At 44.9% G+C, this 19,329-nt stretch overlaps 1 protein-coding gene across 7 annotated transcripts in view; it reads left to right on the top strand.

Annotated features, from left to right (window-relative positions):
- CACNA1I (calcium voltage-gated channel subunit alpha1 I) overlaps positions 1 to 19,329 on the top strand; it is a 152,332-nt gene that overhangs the window by 98,862 nt on the left and 34,141 nt on the right. For all 7 annotated transcript variants that reach the window (XM_061363959.1, XM_061363949.1, XM_061363919.1 and 4 more), the window contains 4 exons: positions 1,807 to 2,122; positions 2,828 to 2,920; positions 8,489 to 8,795; positions 10,151 to 10,554. In XM_061363959.1, coding sequence (XP_061219943.1) covers positions 1,807 to 2,122; positions 2,828 to 2,920; positions 8,489 to 8,795; positions 10,151 to 10,554 — 1,120 coding nt within the window. The remainder of the gene's footprint in view (positions 1 to 1,806; positions 2,123 to 2,827; positions 2,921 to 8,488; positions 8,796 to 10,150; positions 10,555 to 19,329) is intronic.

Genomic DNA, 19,329 nt, shown 5'->3' with positions numbered 1-19,329 from the left:
TTGAATGGGACAAAAAAACCCCATGGGGAAATGTGGGCACAGTTCTGGCAAAAAGAGCCTGGACTGCACAGGGGTTGATTACAGGTATCTGAGGTTTATTCTGGGGAGGTCAGGGGAGAACCTGCAAAGCAGGCAGTGGGGTGGAAATGCTTCTGCCTGTTATGTATTCTCTGATTACCCTGCTGGAGCTGAGAGCATGAGTTCTGGGGCACAGCTCCTTCTGTTGACTTTCTGGCTTTAGCAGATCTCAGGCTTTGAAATATCTTCTTAAAACCATATACTAATCCCAGACAAGCTATCAGTTTAGACTACTTAAAAAAACCCTAAAGCTGTAGAGCAGTTTAGACTGATTAAACAATTCTGAAGCTTTAGATCATCTCAAATTGGGAAAAAAAAAAAGTGTGAAAATATAATCTGCAGAAGAGCAGTGGGGTTGAAGAGTAGGAGCTGCTTAAAGCATCCATTTACTGTGTTTATATATTCCTTGAGGAAAAATGAATGTTTAGGATGATTGTCCTTTATGTAAATGAGGGGTAGTACTACTTTAATGAGTGTAATTACATCCATGCGGAGTTAGTGTAACCAAGAATTGAATGGGGGTGGCTGACAAAGTGACAGATACTAGAAAATCTTTAGCTGACCATTACTAGAGAAACAAATTCTGCAGGCACCCAAATCAGCAGTGATGTGGATGTGCTACAACACGTCTTTGTGGTTTAGTTCCACTTAGTTTAGAATCAGAGACTTTCTTTTCTTTTTCATCATAGAATCATAGAATAGTTAGGGTTGGAAAGGACATTAAGATCATCTAGTTCCAACCCCCCTGCCATGGGCAGGGGCACCTCCCACTAAACCATGTCACCCAAGGCTCTGTCCAGTCTGGCCTTGGACACTGCCAGGGATGGAGCATTCACAGCTTCCTTGGGCAGCCTGTTCCAGTGCCTCACCACCCTTACAGTAAAGAATTTCCTCCTTATATCCAACCTTAACTTCCCCTGTTTAAGTTTTAACCCATTACCCCTTGTCCTGTACTATGGTCCGTAATGAAGAGTCCCTCCGCAGCATCAATACCTGTCTTTTTCTTATGACACTTAATGAACAAGTCTGCGTTTACAGAATGTGAAAGTTGTGTATTGTGGCACTGCAAGGAATGCGCCAGATAAAGTTTAATGGAAAGTTTTAAATCTTCACCTTTCATTTTCCTGATCATTAGCTCATCTCCAGCTAGGCAAGCGTAGATGATTTTAATTATTCATGTATTTGGAAGGTGCTTGCATTATTGTGAACTTGTCATGAAACATTGCACCCATAATGCCAACTGTCAAAAAAGAGTCATAGTTAAGGTTAAGTCAATTTTATCTTCACATTTCCTGATTTTAAGGCTGAGCTGTGCAATTTTAATTATGCATGAGCTGGATTTTGATTTTATAGAAGTACAGAAGGTTCACTGCCAAATGTTATAAAACATGTCCATCAACAGTTACATACATGAGCACATCACAGTAAAGCCTGATGAACTTCTTTAATATCACTGCATCTAATTTAGCTTTGATGCTAATGGGGAGAATGATCAGAAGGAGATTGTGTAATTAGGCTTAGGGTGATCTGATGGGAGGCAAACCTCTGAAAACTGGAGACTCATCCTGGAAATGTCCTGCTTTCCAGGAGCCCTGTCTTGAGGTGGCAAACCTGGAAATCCCTTACCCAACGCAGTCCCTATCCAGGGAGCATCCAGCTCCATTAGTGTCACTGATGGGAAACTGTCTGTTACAGGAACTTTATGACTGTGTTTTTTTATCCTTGCAGACAAGGTGACATTGTCCTTCCCCCTTATTACCAGCCTGAGGAAGATGATGAGATGCCCTTTATCTGCTCACTGTCAGGAGACAATGGAATTATGGGCTGTCATGAGATACCCCCACTGAAAGAGCGGGGCCATGAATGTTGTTTGGACAAGGATGATTATTATTACTACAACTCGGTCCGGCAAGAGTTCAACATCAGTGGCATGTGTGTCAACTGGAACCAGTACTACAATGTGTGCCGTACAGGCAATGCCAACCCACACAAGGGTGCCATCAACTTTGACAACATTGGGTATGCCTGGATTGTGATATTTCAGGTAAGATCAAGTTCGCCTCCTAACACAGCTCAAGCAAGTTTTCTTTTTTCCAACTTAATCTTTCTGTGCTCCTGTGACAGTTTCTGCAGGGTTAGATACAGCAGCAGAGAGGAAAGGGCCTTGTAACTATTCTATTGAGAAAGACAGAGTGCCCACCACGAATGGTGCTCCTGAAGATGGAACATAAAGGTTGAGATGAAGAGGGACATAGAGCTGTTCAAGGCTCTTGCTGAAATGAGCTATGCTCTTTAGTCTAACTTGTACCAGTATTCCCTTCAGTCCAGATCACTATAGCAAAGGAGGCTATTTTATTTTGGTTTTTTTGAAATTCCCAGCATGCGTTGCAGATGGGACCTAGAATTCAAACCTTTTCTCTTTTCTGCTGGCTGTACGCAGTGTCCAGTCCAAGGGGCACAGAAACCTGCTGCGGGTTTTTTCCCTGCTGTGATCCAGGGAAATGAACTATTTTAATGAAATATTCCTGCTGTGGGCTAGCATGATCTCACAGGCTTTGACAGTATGCCAGTGTCACCAAGCAGTACCATGCTGATTTCCTGGAATGGAAATTTGGCCTCCTTGAAATGAATTGTTGTTTCTCACCTTCCTTGGGTTGCAACAGCCCTGCCAATATCTGCCTGTATACACTGAGGAGTGAACTCTGGAAGCCCACTTCCCTACTGTTTCTCTTGTTGTTTGTCTCTGCAGGTTATCACACTGGAAGGGTGGGTGGAGATCATGTATTATGTGATGGATGCCCATTCCTTCTACAATTTTATCTACTTTATCTTGCTGATAATCGTAAGTATAAGCCTTGATGACTGTCAGCATTGCAAGCTAAATGCCTACAAAAGCCAGGTGTTATGTCAACACAAATATCAGGGAAGCAAACTACTTCACCTGGATTTCTTCTAGGAATTTCCAGAACCAGCTACTTGATTTTCACCAAGGGTCGGTGGCAGGATTACATGGTTGTCAGCCTGGTTATTGTCTTTCATTCAAAAAAAATATGCTCAGGATTGATTCCTAGAGATATACATACCCAGTGTAGGATAATGTTCTCATCCACGAATCTTCTCTCAGAGTTAGTTTCCCAAACTAGTAGACCGAGAGCCTAAGCACAGAAAACCATTTCTGCATCTGCCCTCCTACTTGATCTCTTTACATGTTTTAAGCTCTTGAGTTATTCTTGAGCCATGTTTTACAGCTTTTGGCAGGACATGGATTTCTGAGATCCAGGTTCTCAGATTCAGATTTTGTCAGATTTGGCATCTGTCATGCTGAATTACTTCCTCATCATGAACAGCAAGGAGCTGCTGCTCCAAAAGTGTCAGCAGTCCAACGTAAACTGGCTGTGTGAGATTACTTGTAGCTGGTGGAGATAGAAAGAGAGAAGTGTGTCTGTGATGAGAGCTTAACAAACAGGTTTTAAACCCTGTGGAATTATACAAGTGAAGTTTGAAGGTTGCTTTGCTGTAAGGATGTTTATTGTCAGTGCCTGGAAAGAGAGGTGAGATACGGTGCCATTCCCTCTTCCGTTCTCAAGCCTCTCATTTGTAAATGCATTTTCTTGAAGGGAATATCCCGTTTCTAACAAGGAATAATTTTTTTATGAAGACTCTTGCACTTTTCCCGTATGGGAACTGCCCTGATTTCAGCTGGGATAGAGTTAACTTTCTTCCAGCTACTAGCTGGTTTCAGTGCTGCATTTTGATTTTAGTCTGAGAGTAACATTGATAACGCACTGATGTTTTAGATTAGGACCAAAGTCAAGAGTGGAAAGGAAAGACACTGGATGGATTATGGGAAGTATTAAATCTGTATGCCATAGGTACAGTTTAGTTCTAGGTCACTTTGACAGTAAGGACCTCAGTGTGTGTTTTCAAGGCCTACATGTATTTGGATGGGCTGCTGAACACACCTGGCTAAGATTCTGCTCTTTACTTGCTACTTGTCCTATGTGATCATGCTCTCCTAGAGATAGGATCTCTAGAACCAGTCACCCCGTAACTGCCCAGGCTCATCTGGCACAGGAACTAGTTTAACTTCAAGCTGACATACAGTGACTTGAGAGCAAACAAACCTTAATCCAGTTTCTGGAAGAAATTCTGCTGCCTGTACATATGGGGAGTGGCATGCAGAAAATAATCTACTGGTCCATTCAGGACAGAGAACTTACAAAAAAAGCTGTGTCTGCCTTCTGGCCTTCTGCCATCACAAGGGAAAGACAAGGAGATAAAAACAGGAAGACAACCTGTTCCTGTGGGCTGAATCAGGCAGGACAGCAGAGGTGAAATAGACCTGTAGGAGTGCTGCTTTTACTTTGAGGCTGGAGAGTCCCAAGGAGAGGCAGTGCAGAGGTATGATTGCACAGAATGGAGGGGAATTCACCCCAGCTCTCTTCCCAAAGCCACACTGAACATCCACTGCCTTTTGTGAGTTCAGAAAACGATTATTTCCCATGAAGTTTGTTCAGATTCCCACCATACGGTAGATATTTAGTACTTGCATTTTCACTTTGAGAAACATGGGCAGAATATCTAGATTTGTACAAGGTAGCTCAGCACAGAATTTACTCCTTGTCTCAGACACAGACTCTCCTAGGGCCAGGAAGGGCTGTGCACAGTCAGTATTTAATCACTGGGGTGGGCCCAGCCCCCTGCGGGACTTCCAGAAACTGCTTCTCACCCTCTGCTCCAAACTACATAAATGCTGTCAGTGTATTTTTGTCTAACAGGAGCATCCTTCTAGTGCTGGCTCACCTCATGTGGATTCCCAGTGGTTCAAACTTTGTCCTGAATTTGCAGGTGCTGAAAACCCTCAATTAAACACACTGCCTGAGATCTTACTGCAGAGTGTCATTGGCATTTCTAGACACTCCCTCCTCATTCTCAGAAGCTATGTAGGTTTATTTCCATCAGACGCAGGTGCACATGAACATCAAGTTACTCTGGAGACTGCTCAGAACAAAGGAGCCATATGCTAGATGGGATATTTCCTTTGTCTTTGGTGGAGTTACACCATGAAAATATTTAACCTTTCTGTTACTTTCTTTGCATGCATACTGCATCTTTTACAGCACATAGAAACACAACAGTTGCCCTTGGTTGCAGAATAGAAATCCCTTAGTTTTATTTTCCTTCCATGTCTTCTTATAGAAATTATAACCTCTCTTCAAATGTGATGAAGAACAGCCCTTCCAGCCTTTATATTTCCCTTCTCCATGGTTGAAAGGCCTGGGTTTCTAAGCAGGATTGCTCTGACAGTCATACTTCAAGACCTGAGTCTTTGCTTTTCCACATACATACGAGCCTTGGCTCAAACTTACTCTTCTGGGAATGGATCTCTACAGCAACTACTTTAGAGCTAAGCTTTCATCCGTGACTTCTTATTCCCTCCCAGATATATCTTCAAACACCTACATAAAGGCACTACCTGCTGCTGCTCATCTGGCAGGAAGAAGGCTCCACCACCTGGATATATTCCTAGCACAGTAAGGACTCCTGCACAGACGTGCTCCACCAAGGGGAGGAGTGCTGGCTGACCCTGGCATTCAGAGTGCCCTTGCAGAACAACTTGGTAAAAGCATTTTACATATTCAGCAAATTGCAGATAGGTTCTTGCTCTGCAAGAGATCATGGAGCTAACATGAAAGAAGGACTGCTTTCACTTCTCAGGGTTTCATTTGGATCTTCCTGCTTGAGATCCAGCTGTCTCTTTGTCACTCCTCCAGTTACTTGGCCATTGGTGTGGCTCTTGGACTAGAGAAAACTCTTCTGAGCTCTCAGGCTGGCATGTACGTTGCAGCACTCAGTGGCCTTCTTGGAGTGCTCTGTGCTGACACATGCAGGTTTCAGAAGACAAGCTGGATATCCAGGCATAAGCAAACTAAAAATAACAGGCAAATTAGTCAGTATCTCCAGCACCAGTCAGGTTTGATTCAAAATTGCAGAGTCAGGGATTGAACCTCGGGGTGAACAAGGCCAGGATCTGCTCAGTTGATCTCAGTCTCAGGGCTGAACAGGACTCCTGTGTTGGGGCTCTCTCTCCTTCTGCCTTTGTCATATGCTTTGTCTGACTCATGTCAGACACTTTTGATCTCCCTGTTTAGCTAGCTGAGATGGATCACTCAGTTACAAGCCGTCTGGAAACTTTCTTGTTCTTCTGCTAGCTGGGGTGCAGTGTCCAGCTACACAGAATCATAGAATCATAGAATAGTTAGGGTTGGAAAGGACCTTAAGATCATCAAGTTCCAACCCCCCTGCCATGGGCAGGGACATCTCGCTCTAAACCGTATCACCCAAGGCCTTGTCCAACCTGGCCTTGAACACTGCCAGGGATGGAGCATTCACAACCCCCTTGGGCAACCTATTCCAGTGCCTCACCACCCTAACAGGAAAGAATTTTCTCCTTATATCCAATCTAAACTTCCCCTGTTTAAGTTTTAACCCTTTACCCCTTGCCCTATCACAGAGCCTGGAAGTTTATGGACTTGTCTGTTGTCTTCAGGTTTAAACAAGCTCATGTGTTTGATGTTCTTAGCTAAGAATTTTAAGGATTGTGTTTAGTTGCCATGTCCAATCCTCTCACTCCTTTTTGCTCACCTTGTGGGAGATCACAACAAATGGTGCCTGTGAGGACAGGGCTTGGTGATGTTAAACCTGAACACACCTCCAGATCCAAGCCCAGGCTGGCAGTGTGACCCTGCTGAGGGCATCTTGTTACTGTCAGCTCCTTTGCAGGTAGCCTAAAGAAAAGGTGTTGCAAGTCCCAATCACTTGTTGATTGTGGAGTTGTTGGAAGTTGCAAAGTACCGGGCAGTGTCACAACTAAATGTTCCAGAAATGCGTGTGTAGCTGGTGTCCAGCTCCCAGCCCTGCCTCACGCAGGGAAAGCTGGGGACGTAACTGAACGGGCAAGCTGAGGGGGAAGAGGGCAGGAGAGCGCATCAGAGAATTTGGATTCTCAGTCATACTCTTATCAGTGAAAACACGCAAGATGTTATGGACTAGCGAAAATCTTGGGAGAAAGGGAAGGAAACTGAATGAGGCATCATTTTAATTTTCAAGGCCACATACAAAAGCTGAAGGGAAAATAGGCTGAAATACGGGCAGGAGAACAGGGAAGAGTTCAGTGATGAAGGGAAGCAGAATCTGAACAGCTTTGAAGTGTTCAAAGAAGAGGAGAAAAAAACCCAACCCAGCCCTTTATTTTGAGATGGTTTATTGTCCTTATATTGAATCTGCCTGGGAAGAGCTTCATGTTTCAAAGGCTTATTCAAATGATAGCAGGGACACCTCCCCTTTGAAAGACTGAGAACCACTGTATGAAGCTTCTGGACACAGCTTCTAGCCACCTGTGTGCAAGAGAAAGGGACAACCAAGGGGGCAAGCTGGTATGGGCAGCAGCAAGAGCTGTCCACTGAGGGGAAGGCTGCTTGGGTAGATAAAACAAGCTGGGGTACTTGCTGAATAAAAGCTCTGCTTTTCCCATGCACAAGGGTCAGGTTATCACCAACTTTGCTTGTCCTCTCACCTTTGCTGGTAGGGTTATGTGGGGAAGGACACATGCGCATAAGGTCAGGATGGATCCATCTCTGTATCAGAGCTGTTAGCTTGAAAAGGAGAGACAGGGAGGTGAGACTGGGTCCTGTGTGAGTTCGTACAGGAGGAACATAGCGTGAGGATATCCCTTAGCAGGAAGGATCCCTGGTGCATCAGAAGCAGAAATCTTGAGCTGGTTCTTCCTCTGCTCCCAGGGGCCACCCCACAGAGTCCATTTCCAAGGAGAGCAGACAAGTGGTCCTTGTTCAGAGATCAAACTCTGCGTTTTATCAATGCCATATCGCCACTTACAGCTCTGTGGGGAGTAGGCATCAATCAGGGCATCATAGCTTTGAAAATTATTTTGAAAGTAGTTACAGCCCTTTTATGTATGAAATTCTCTTCATATTGAAGCCCAGGTTTTATCCTAAGTGTAGCAGATAGATCTAGTGGAGATTTATCTGTGATTTCATAATATGTAACACTGAGATTGTTACCTCCAGATCTTTCAGCACCAACAAATATAAAAGAGGGATATAAAAGTGCTTCTAAGGGGCTTGCTAAAGGTCCCAAACCTGCCAAAAGAGCCAAACGCCAAGCTTGCGTTTCCTGAATTTCAATTCAGAGCTCTCAATTCTGCATGGAAATCCGAGTGAGTTTTCAAAAAACAAGCTCAGCTAGCCCTGGCTTTCCCTGGAATCCTATCTCCATACACAGACTGATCTGCCTGCAGTCACTTTCCACTCCTCTCTCCTCTTACATTCCCCCTCCTGCATGTTCTTCCTCATGCTGGCATTGATTTTTCCTTCTTATCCTTTACTACTAGGTGGGCTCCTTCTTCATGATCAATTTGTGCCTGGTGGTCATTGCCACACAGTTCTCAGAGACCAAGCAGCGGGAGCACCAGCTGATGCAGGAACAGAGGGCCCGGTATCTCTCCTCCAGCACTGTTGCCAGCTACATGGAGCCAGGAGACTGCTATGAGGAGATCTTCCAATACATCTGCCACATCATGCGCAAAGCCAAACGCCGCACCCTTGGGCTGTATAACAGCATACAGAGCCGGCGCCAGGGCCATGTGCAGCCAAGCAGTGCCAAGCTAGGCATGAACAGGAAAAGCCAGAGGCACTACAGTAAGGATTGCATGTGTAAAGATGGAAATGCCAGTAGCAGAAACGTGAGCGTAACTGGGATCATCTCTATGTGCCAGGCTGCCAAAGGACCTGTGCCCACAAAGCACAGAATTAGAATTAACATTGGCCACAGTGAGCATGGGGCCATGGCCAGTGCACTAGACTTGCAAGGTGGGGATGAACAGTGAGAATGGGAATGAAACAGGGGTCTCCAGCAAACATGAGAAAGCCAGGTCTAAAACCCGGAGTCTAGTAAAGGGCTCCAGGTCTGGTATATAGCAGGGTAAGGACAGCAGTTTGGGAGAGAGAAGTGTTACAGTGATATGACAAAGTGGGACTAAGGATTTGACTTGGTGACATAGCAGATCCCCCAAAGTTCTCTGCCAAAAGTGAGTTGCTGTGCTATAAGAGAGAGACAAAGGGAGTAGAATTGTAACGGGTGTCTCCTGAACCAAGGGAGCAATGCTGAAGAACTTAGGCAAGGACAATGAGACAATTTCTCTTGATGGGAGCACATACTGTTGTGTAAAATTAGATATGAGATACCATGTAAATTGGATTACTGGCCTGAAAAGTAACAGTAAAAATGGGTTTATAGAGTTAGTATCAACTGCTTCCAATGCCTTTCCTAAGTTATGCTCCCACTAACAAGCAAAAAGCGTATTTTCCTTCAGCTGGTCTTGCATATTCAGTCTTTCATTTTCTTTACTTGCTGGGAGAAAAGTTTCTGCAGCCTTCATGCACTAAGTTAATGAATTAATTGATTCATATCTATTTAATGTTCCAGGCCCAACTTGGAGGGCTGAGGAACACAAACTTAGCTTTCTCAGTAAAGTCAGGAGATCTGTTCTGACTCAGAGCACATTGACTATCAGGAGGAAGTGTTCTTGAGCTACCTTTTCTTGCTTCTTGAGATACTTTGCTAATGTAGCTTCTCTAATTTAGAGAGTTCAGCTCAGCATGCAAGTTCTTGGACCCCACTTGTAGCAGTTCAGGCCAAAAATCAGCCCTCGTGATTGTTTTTCCATCAGTTCCCATGTAACACAAGCTACTGAGTCTCAAGCTGTGACTCCTGCATCAGCCAAAACAGTTCCTCCCCTGATGGATGCAAACCCCTATTGAGCCTAATCACTGGCAGCTGAACAGTACCATGCCTGTTGGTGACACAGCCAGTGTAAAGCCTGTAACGGCAATGGCTTTTATTGCTAGCCTTGAGATGATGTGCCAGTGCTTAATCGTCTTTACCACTAAAAAGCCCAGTTACCCTGTCTAAATACCCAAAAGTCAAACATGTGCCCAGTTTCAGTGTCTTTTTCAAAGCCTCCTCCTTTAAGCATGTTCATTTTTCTCCCCAGGGCTTTGCCAGCAGCACAACTCTCTTGACTGCCCTCCTCAGGGCTTTGTCCAGCCCATTGCTGTGACAGCAACCTCTGATCCCACCAACTGCCCCCGATGCCATAGGGTGGAGCATGAAGCATCCCGAAGGCTCTCTGTCCTGGATAACACTGACTCAGAGCAGGAGGACGGAGGAGCCAGCAAAGAAGAGGGAGAGGGCAGCAGAGAGGACCAGGGTGCCTCGGTGCTGGAGAAGGAGGAGGAGGAGGTGGAAGAAGGTGGACGGCTGAAGCTCTGCAGTGATATGTGGCGAGAAGTGAGGATCAAGCTTCGAGTGATTGTGGACAGCAAGTACTTCAACCGTGGGATCATGATTGCAATCCTAGTGAACACTATCAGCATGGGCATCGAGCACCATGAGCAGGTAAGGCACCTTAGGGCATGAGTGGGCAGAGGGGACAGGTGAGTCCTGCTGGGGGTTATGACCTTGCTAAGCAGTTAATGCAACTAGGTGGAAGAAGAGATTGAACAATTTGGACTCCAGGCTGCAGCACAGATGGTCCCAGCATGGCTTTGGAGAATCCTCAGGATCTTGCATGGTCTTTTCTTCCTTTCCCCCGCACTTAATCCTGTTCACTGTCTTTGTGTATTTCCCTCTCACCTCCTCTCGGCCCCTCTCTTTTCCTCCTTCCTACTTACTTTTATCCATCTGTTTTTCTTTTTTACCCTGTCTTCCCATATTCTTCTTTCTCCTTCACCCTCATGTCTTCCATCTTCCTCATATCTTTCTAATTTCCCTCTTCATTAGCTTACTGAATCCTTAGTCTATTTGGTTTATTTAATGCGCCCTCTGGGGATGTCACAGGCACTTCACCAGCATGTCAATTCAAATCTATCAATCAGCTTGCTAGCCTTTCCAGCTTAATTAAGAGATGCCTGAGCACAGTCTAACTATACAAGAAAGCTAGGAAAGATACCACCTCCCATGTCCAGTCATTTTGGGGGCTCAGATGGGTTGAGCCTTTCCTTTGTCCTGGCAGCAAGGAGTGATGGATGGGTCAGAAATAGCAGGTGTGGGCACAGGTTTGACTTTCATGTCAATAGTTTTTAGACAGCTCTGAGTTAGCAGCACACTTTATCCAAATGACAGACTTATGATATGGAGAAGGATTGTGTGTTCTTATTTTATAGCTGGGAAACAGAGGCTGTGTCCATTTTGTGATGTGCAGAGCTAGCTTCAGAGGATGTTAAGCATGCCCCATGACCTTGCATCTGTATTGCTGGTAGCTCTGCTGCACTTTGCATTAAAGGAGTCCACGTTGTACATGCATGTCTCAGGTCTACGCTGCCTGAATGTGACCATGATTCACTCCATGAGCCTGCCCAAATCACAAAAATAGGGGATCACTCCACTACTGAAATGCTGACTGCATTGAAGCTTTGGAACCAAGGTGAAGTCTAGTCCTGAACACAGTCTCGGGTAGCAAAGAGACAGGCAGTGAATCTGGTTCAAGCAAGGCATTATGATTTGCCCTTTGCTGTATCAGGATGGAGATATCTTTAGACCCAGAGTACCTTAAATTCCCTGTTTGAGGCAACATAGCGTGTGAGCCAGTATTTGAAGCCTCATATGTCTGGATCCCACCCACATACCAAGCGTTAGACCAGTCTTCAAAGCCCAGCTAGTTTCTGATACAAGGGTGAGAAATCTGAACCCAGAACGGAAAACTGCACTGGATGCTTCCATACCAGAAAAATACTGGTAGGAGCTCAGAGGAGAGAGGAATGGAAAAGTGACTGGAGGGGTTGACTCATGAAAGTAGATAAAAAAGAGCAATGCATTTAACACATAGCAGAGAGATGACTAAGGGTTGAAGCCCAGGAAAATATGAAAACTGCCCACTGATATTTTAAAGATGTGAGCAGCAAGCAGGGAAAACCATTGTTCATTTTAGTTTATTGGAGACAGCGTGACTTAAGCATTTAGCAGAAAAATAGTTGAGCTGGAGGTAGAGAATTCACTGTCATGTTCTGGCAAACCTGTGTGCAAATTTAAGCCGTTCAAGGCCACCTCTGCTGGGTTTGTACAGCCTGAAGCAGAGTAGGATCTGCCTGCAGCCTTGGGGCTTCTAGTAGTGGGCTGTTAATGACATGTCCTTAAAGTCATGTTACCACTTTTTATCCTTAAGTAGCTAGGAAAAGCTTATGACCCTGCATGCTCTTTCTGCTAGAAAGTTATGCCAGCTGAATTGATCATAGCAGAAATACGTGGTGTAGCCTGTTTATTTAAAATATGTACAGTGAATCCTGACACAAGGTTAAAAATAATGCAGACCATACCATGTATTCGAGGTCCTTTTCAGAAAGCAGTTAACTCGAAAGCACACAGGCATATACACTTCCCTTTGCTTTCTTTCAGTGTTCCTTAAGCCATGTGATCAGTACATCTCAGACTGGTACTTCTTCACCTCCTTTTCTCTTCTTCCTTTGTTTTGTTTTGCTTTTTTCTTGTTATTTTTTCTCCCAGAAACACAAATTTCACAGAAAGATTTCCAGCAAAAAAAAAAAACCCCAAAACAGGGATCTGTGTTTTGCAGGGTGATGACATCCTATGACTGAAGTAGCTTCTGTTGCTTCAGCTACTTCATCATACAGATGTCTTGGCCCAGAGTTAATGCATACAGAGACCTCTTCTATTTTCTGGTGGGAGGTCACAACCCCAGCCACATTCTGGGGACATACCTGGTTGGGCAAGAAGACGTGTGAAAGTGTCACAGGTTTGAGCAGTGCTGCTCCACTTGTTCACAAGCTATACACTGGTGAGTTGGTCCAGTGACCAAAGCACCCACCAACCATCAGGTTAATAATGAGTGAGACAGACTGTACAGGCACAAGGTTCAGCTTCAGAAACACAGGAACCTGGGAGCCAGAGCCGATGTGCAAGTCTCACCTTCACTTCCTGAGCCTTGACCAACAGAAAGAACAGCATGAACTAAAATTATCTGTTTGTTACAAGTCAGGGGTTTAATAGTCACAGTGTCTGTCACTTAGCCTCAGCAACTCAAACCACTTTACTCGAATCCAAATCACCGTGGAATTTGGCTTTGTTTAGCTTATGAGTCTAGTCCTCTTATCCTTTTCTATATACGTGGCCAGGGCAGTTTCCCATCTCCTTGTGCATTTCTTGTGAAAGAAATAAACTCATTTTGGGACAAACTGCACTGCTGTGAGTCATTTTTAATTCTTAAGCTTATCACAAGTTACCACTTGTAAATAGATAAGTTTATCCAGATCCATCAGTGTGCATTATACCATATAATATTCTCAATATTAAGTCTTCAGATATTGCTGGGACATTGCACAAACCAAAATCAGTCATTTCAAGCTTTGTCCTCCTTGAAATATTTTTTGCAGTTCTTCAGATCTGCTTCTACTTGGAAATGCCTATTTTTAAAATCCAGCATGGAAAATATTAGATGCTTGTGGCTGTCCAGAAGGATCTTCTAAGAGGCTCACTTTTTAAAATATTCACAGAGGATGTGGTGGTGGTGCTTGCTTTTCTCCCTTATTCAGCTTTCAGATGAAGGACTGGTCCCAGCTGAATGTCCCAGGATACCTTTCTCTTATGTTTCTTGCATGGCCTGTTGGACTCAAGTTTCTTTGCCATTAGTAGCCAATGAGACAATTGCAGGATAACTTGGTTTATCTTCTCCAGTATCTACTCACAGTATTCCCTTGTACATCAGAACCTGAGCTAAAGGAGTTGGGATCCTTCAGCAGCAGCATGTACTAGCTTGGAACTGGATGAGCTTTAAGGTTTCTTCCAACTCAAACCATTCTATGATTCAGGAACGTCCTGTGTCCTCCTTTGTATTTAGGACAATGTGGAGGCAAAGTGCACCAAAGTAGAGGTCCCTCACCCTGGATGGATTTTGGAGATTCAAGGACTGTCCCCAGCATTCACTGGGCTTTTCACAGATGCCCTGAGTTGTCACAGCTTCCCTTATTTCTAACCCCGCACTTGGAGTGTTTTTGTGCAAAAAACAATTCTTGTGCTGAGAAAATTTTCCAGATGATCGGTAGAATAATTTATTGGAGTTGAAGTGCTTCAAACCAGTCCCAAAATTTCACATCTGGAATATTGTGTCCAGTTCTGGGCCCCTCAGTTCAAGAAGGACAGGGACCTGCTGGAGAGAATCCAGCGCAGGGCAACTAAGATGATTAAGGGAGTGGAGCATCTCCCTTATGAGGAAAGACTGAGGGAGCTGGGTCTCTATAGTTTGGAGAAGAGGAGATTGAGGGGTGACCTTATTAGTGTATATAAATATATAAAGGGGGAGTGTCACGAGGATGGAGCCAGGCTCTTCTCAGTGGCAAACAGTGATAGGACAAGGGGCAATGGGTACAAAGTGGAACACAAGAGGTTCCACTTAAACCTGAGAAGAAACTTCTTCTCAGTGGGGGTGACAGAACACTGGAACAGGCTGCCCAGGGAGGCTGTGGAGTCTCCTTCTCTGAAGACATTCAAAACCCGCCTGGACACATTCCTGTGTAACCTTATCTAGGTGTTCCTGCTCTGGCAGGGGGATTGGACTGGATGATCTTTTGAGGTCCCTTCCAATCTCTAGCATACTGTGATACTGTAATACTTTATGAGGTCTTGTGTGGATCAGGAGACGATCCCTTGTTTCCTAACTATAGAAGCTCTCTGGATCAGTACCTTCATATCATATAGCCTATGTGATTTCCCTTTAAACCAGCCGTTATTGCATCCAGAAGTTCATATTTTACAGTTATTGCTTCTCTTTTTTACTATTTGCTGCTTGTCAGAAACATTCAGCAAATGTCCAAGCCAGCTCATCATGCTGACATTTAGTAAATGATGGAACAGTCTCCCTGGGGTGGTAGATGAAACCGCATTATTTCAGTCTTGTAAAACGAGGGTATAACAAGACATCACAAAATTCTGCATTGGTTGTGGGGTGGTGATTAGAGTAAGTAAAAGCTAGTTGGTATTTTCAGTGGTTGATTTCTATGCCTTTTCTGATTATTGTCAAGTGACTTTGAAATAGTGAGTAAAAACGGAGTCTGGAGTGACCCCTTTATGGAATATTTCTCTCTCATGTTCTCAGAGGCAGTGATGTGCAGGTTTTGTAGGGCTGGTCTGCTTAGATCACATCAATTACTCTTCAGTTTCTAGACGGTTGTAATTTTACTCCTGGTTAAGAGAAACTTCTCCTGCCGGGATTTCATGGTGGTCAGGATAGTCACAGAATCATAGAATCAACTAGGTTAGAAAAGACCTTTAAGACCAAGTCCAACCATTACCCCAGGACTGCCAAAGCCACCACTAATCCATATCACCATTTCCTGGGATGCCTGTTCCCATAACAGATCCCTCTGCAGAGCTTCCCTTATCCTTCAGCAGATCAACACTCACAGCCAGCCCCATGTTGTCCACAGATTTACTGAGGGTGCATTCAATCCCCTCATCCAGATCATCAGTGAAGGTACAAAACAGCACTGGCCCTGATACTGAGCCCTAAGGGACAACCCTAGTGACTGGTTGCCAACTAGAAGTGATACCATTTACCACCACTCTTTGGGCTTGGCCATCCAGCCAGTTTCCAGCCCAGTAAAGAATGCACCTATCCAGGCCATGAGCAGCCAGTTTCTTCAGGAGAATACTGTGGGAGACAGTGTCAAATGCTTGACTTAAATACACATACACAATATCCACAGCCCTTCCCTCATCAACCAGACAGGTCACCCTATTGTAGAAGGAAACCAGGCTGATCAAGCCGGACCTGCCCTTCACGAACCCATGCTGACTAGCCTAATCCCTCCATTTTCCCTCACATGCTTTATAATCTCACTTAGGATCATCTGCTCCACCACCTTCCCCAGCACTGTGTGAGGCTGACAGGCCTGTAATTCACAGGGTCTTCCTTCCCGCCCTTTTTGTAGAGAGGTGTCACATCTGCCAATCTCTAGTCCTCAGGGATCTGCCCTAGAGGGTCTAGAGACCAGGACTGCTGATAGATGCTGGAGAGTGGCTTAGCAAGCTCCTCTGCCAGCTCCTTAAGCACTCTTGTGTGGGACCCATCTGGCCCCATAGACTTGTGTACGCCTAAGTGGAGCAGGAGGTCGCTAATCATTTATGGGGACTTCAGTCAGCTCCATGTGTCTGCCATCCAGCTTGGGGAACTGAGTACCCTGAGGATGGCTGGTGACTGTTAAAAACTGAGGGAAAAGGCAGCATTAAGTACCTGAGCTTTTTCCTCATCCTCAGTCACTAGCTTTCCCGTACTATCCAGCAGAGGATGGAGGTTCTCTTTGGCCCTTCTTTTATTGCTAATATATCTGTAAAAGTACTCTTACTATCTTTTATGGCAGTGGCCAGATTTAGTTCCATCTGTGCTTTCACCTTTCTGACTTTCTCTCTAAATAACCTAACAACATCCTTGTACTTCTCATGGGGTGACAGTCCCTTCTTCCACGGATGATAAATTCTCATTTTTTTCCTGAGTTCCAGCACTATCTCCATGTTCATTCAGGCTGGTCTCTTGCCCACCAGTTTGATCTTCAGCACATAGGGACCATCTGCTCCTGCACCTTAAGTATTTCATTCTTGAAGTGTCCAGCTTTCCTGAACCCCTTTGTCCTTCAGTAACGTTTCCTAAGGAGTTCTGCCAACCAATGTGCTAAACAGGCCAAAGTCAGCCCTCTAGAAGTATAAGGTGGAGGTTTTGCTCACCTTCTTCCTGACCTCTCTAAGGACTGAAAATTCAATCATTTGTGTTTGCTTTACTCAAGACAGCCTCCAAACATCACGTCACCTGCCAGTCCCTCTCTGTTTGCAAACAGCGAATCCAGCCAGGCATCTCCCTTAGTTGGCTCACTAACCAGCTGGTTAGGAAGTTATCTTCCCCACCCCCCAAGAACCTCCTGGATTGTTTCTTCTCTGCTGTGTTGTACTTCCAGCAGACAAGTGACGGGTTGAAGTCCCCCACGAGAACAAAGGCAAGCGATAGTGAAACTTCTCCCAGTTGTTTGAAGAACGCTTCATCTGTAGCTTCATCCTGGCTGGGTGGTCTATAACAGACTCTTACCAGGATATGCTTCATTGGCCTTCCCCCTGATCTTCACCCACAAACATTCAGCCTTCTCACTCACAACACTGAGTTCAAGGCAGTTGATGCACTCCCTGACATACAACACAACCCCACCACCTCTTTTTCCTTGCCTATCCCTTCTGAAGAGCTTGTAGCCAGCCATTGCAGCACTCCAATCATGCAAATCATTCCATCGTGTTTCTGTGATGTCAATTATGTCATGATTTCCCTGCTGCACAATGGCTTTCAACTCTTCTTTGTTGCTCATGCTGCAGGCATTGGCATAAATGCATTTAAGTTGCCCTGTGGATCAGGACTCCAACAGTGGCACACTACCCTGTGGCTCATGTCTAGCGAGCCTAGTGTTGCCCCCTTTCCCTTTCTAGCCTCATTGAAAGTGCTGTCTATAAGCTCTGTTAGCTAGAATCCTTTTCCCCCTTTGGGACAAGCGTACCCCATCTACTGCTCATAGGACTGATGCCATGTAGATTGGCCATTGATCAAAAAACCCCAAGTTACGACACTGACACCAGTCACGGAGCCCGTATTTAATTACTGAGATTCTTCTGTTGTAACCGTTATCACTGATGGTGACTGGCAGGAAGGACAAGAACACTACTTGAGCTCCCAAACTGTAAACCCCAAGGCACTGAGTCCTTATTGAGTCTCCTCAGGCTTCTTGAATTGATTTCCTCATTGCCCACCTGGAAGACTAATAAAGGGTAGTAGCTGCAGAGCTGAATGAGATGAGTGGGTTTTCTGGTGAAGTCCCTTACCCCGGCCCCAGGGAAGCAGCAGACTTCCCTATGAAAACCTTTTTGACAGTGCTTCAGTTTCTGGTTCCTGTCAGTTAATGGACTAATTACTTTTTCAGTCTAATCTGACATAAGAACTCTAATATAAGTAAGAAACTGAAACGGGGAAAAAAGCTGAGCTGCTGCCCTCTATTGCCCCAGTTCTAGTTTCTGATCACTGGGCAGGAGCTCTAAAATAGATCTGATTCATACATTTCATGCTCAGTATTTGATCTGCATTGTTAGGGATGAAGGATTTTGTGCCATGAAGAATTGGGTAGTTTCATAGATTTAGAAAGAGATCTGTATGCAGAGTAATTGAACCAGCCTGGTTCAAACACTGTCTCTGGGCATGCTTTCCCCTCTGTGATTTCTCTCCCCTTCGAGCCACCCTTCTCACCCTAATACTCATCTCCCACAGTTTTGTTCAAGTTTCTCTCTTAGTGTGATGGGTAAACCAATCTATCAGACCACTTTTTCCCTTTTCACTTGCCTGCCTCATTAAGTCCACACTTCCCTGGCCAGAGAGAGTCCCCTGTACCAGCTGTGTCCACTGCCATTCATGGCCACAGTGCCTCATGTGCGAGGGCACCCCCACACAAGACACGGACCCTGGTGTCCCCAGCCCTGCAGCCCTGGCTCCCAGCTTCTGGCTCTTTGCACAGTGCTGAATTATTTGTATCTCCAGAAACAGCAGTAATGTGTCTTTTATCCAGGGAGTGTACCTCTCCAACATAGTCCTCTCTTTTTCTCTTCGTTTTCCTGAGTTCCGTCCTTTTGTGTTGCTCTTCCTTCTCCAGGAAAAACCCTACTCCATTAAAAAGAAAAAAGTAATAAAAAAAAAATCTCTCCTCTACTTCTTGTGGGTGCCAGTGAGTTTATTTAAGGTTGTTTTTTTTTTTTTTACTTTGTTTTTTGATTCTTCCTTCGCTGCCTTTCTCTCTGCCCATCTCTCCTTCCTTTCCCTGCTCAGTCTTTCCTGCCCCTCTCTCTAGGAAGTATGCTTTGCTGGGGCTGATTGATGGCCCATTAGAAAAAGACTAACAGGTGGAGGCTTGCCTAGAGAAACAGATGTCAGGGAGGGAAGGAGAGACAGGGGAACAGATGACCTTTTCCACAAGCGAGATGCAAGCATGGCTTTTCAAACATCAATTCCTTGAGAGAGAATGTCTGGACAGCTGAGGGGAGGATAATCCACCATCATAGCCTGTTGCTTTTATACATTGCTCATTCTCACTGACAATCATTGGATTCAGGCTGAAATTGACATCTCTGTTTAGCATATGGACC

The sequence above is a fragment of the Neopsephotus bourkii genome, unplaced genomic scaffold (genome assembly GCF_033783945.1).
Source record: "Neopsephotus bourkii isolate Nb327-2 ecotype Australia unplaced genomic scaffold, CSIRO-AGI_Nbou_v1 NB_107, whole genome shotgun sequence".
In the NCBI taxonomy this organism is placed as follows: Eukaryota; Metazoa; Chordata; class Aves; order Psittaciformes; family Psittacidae; genus Neopsephotus; species Neopsephotus bourkii.
The sequence above is the reverse complement of the archived record's forward strand: the minus strand, read 5'-3'. Positions and strand labels throughout refer to the sequence as shown.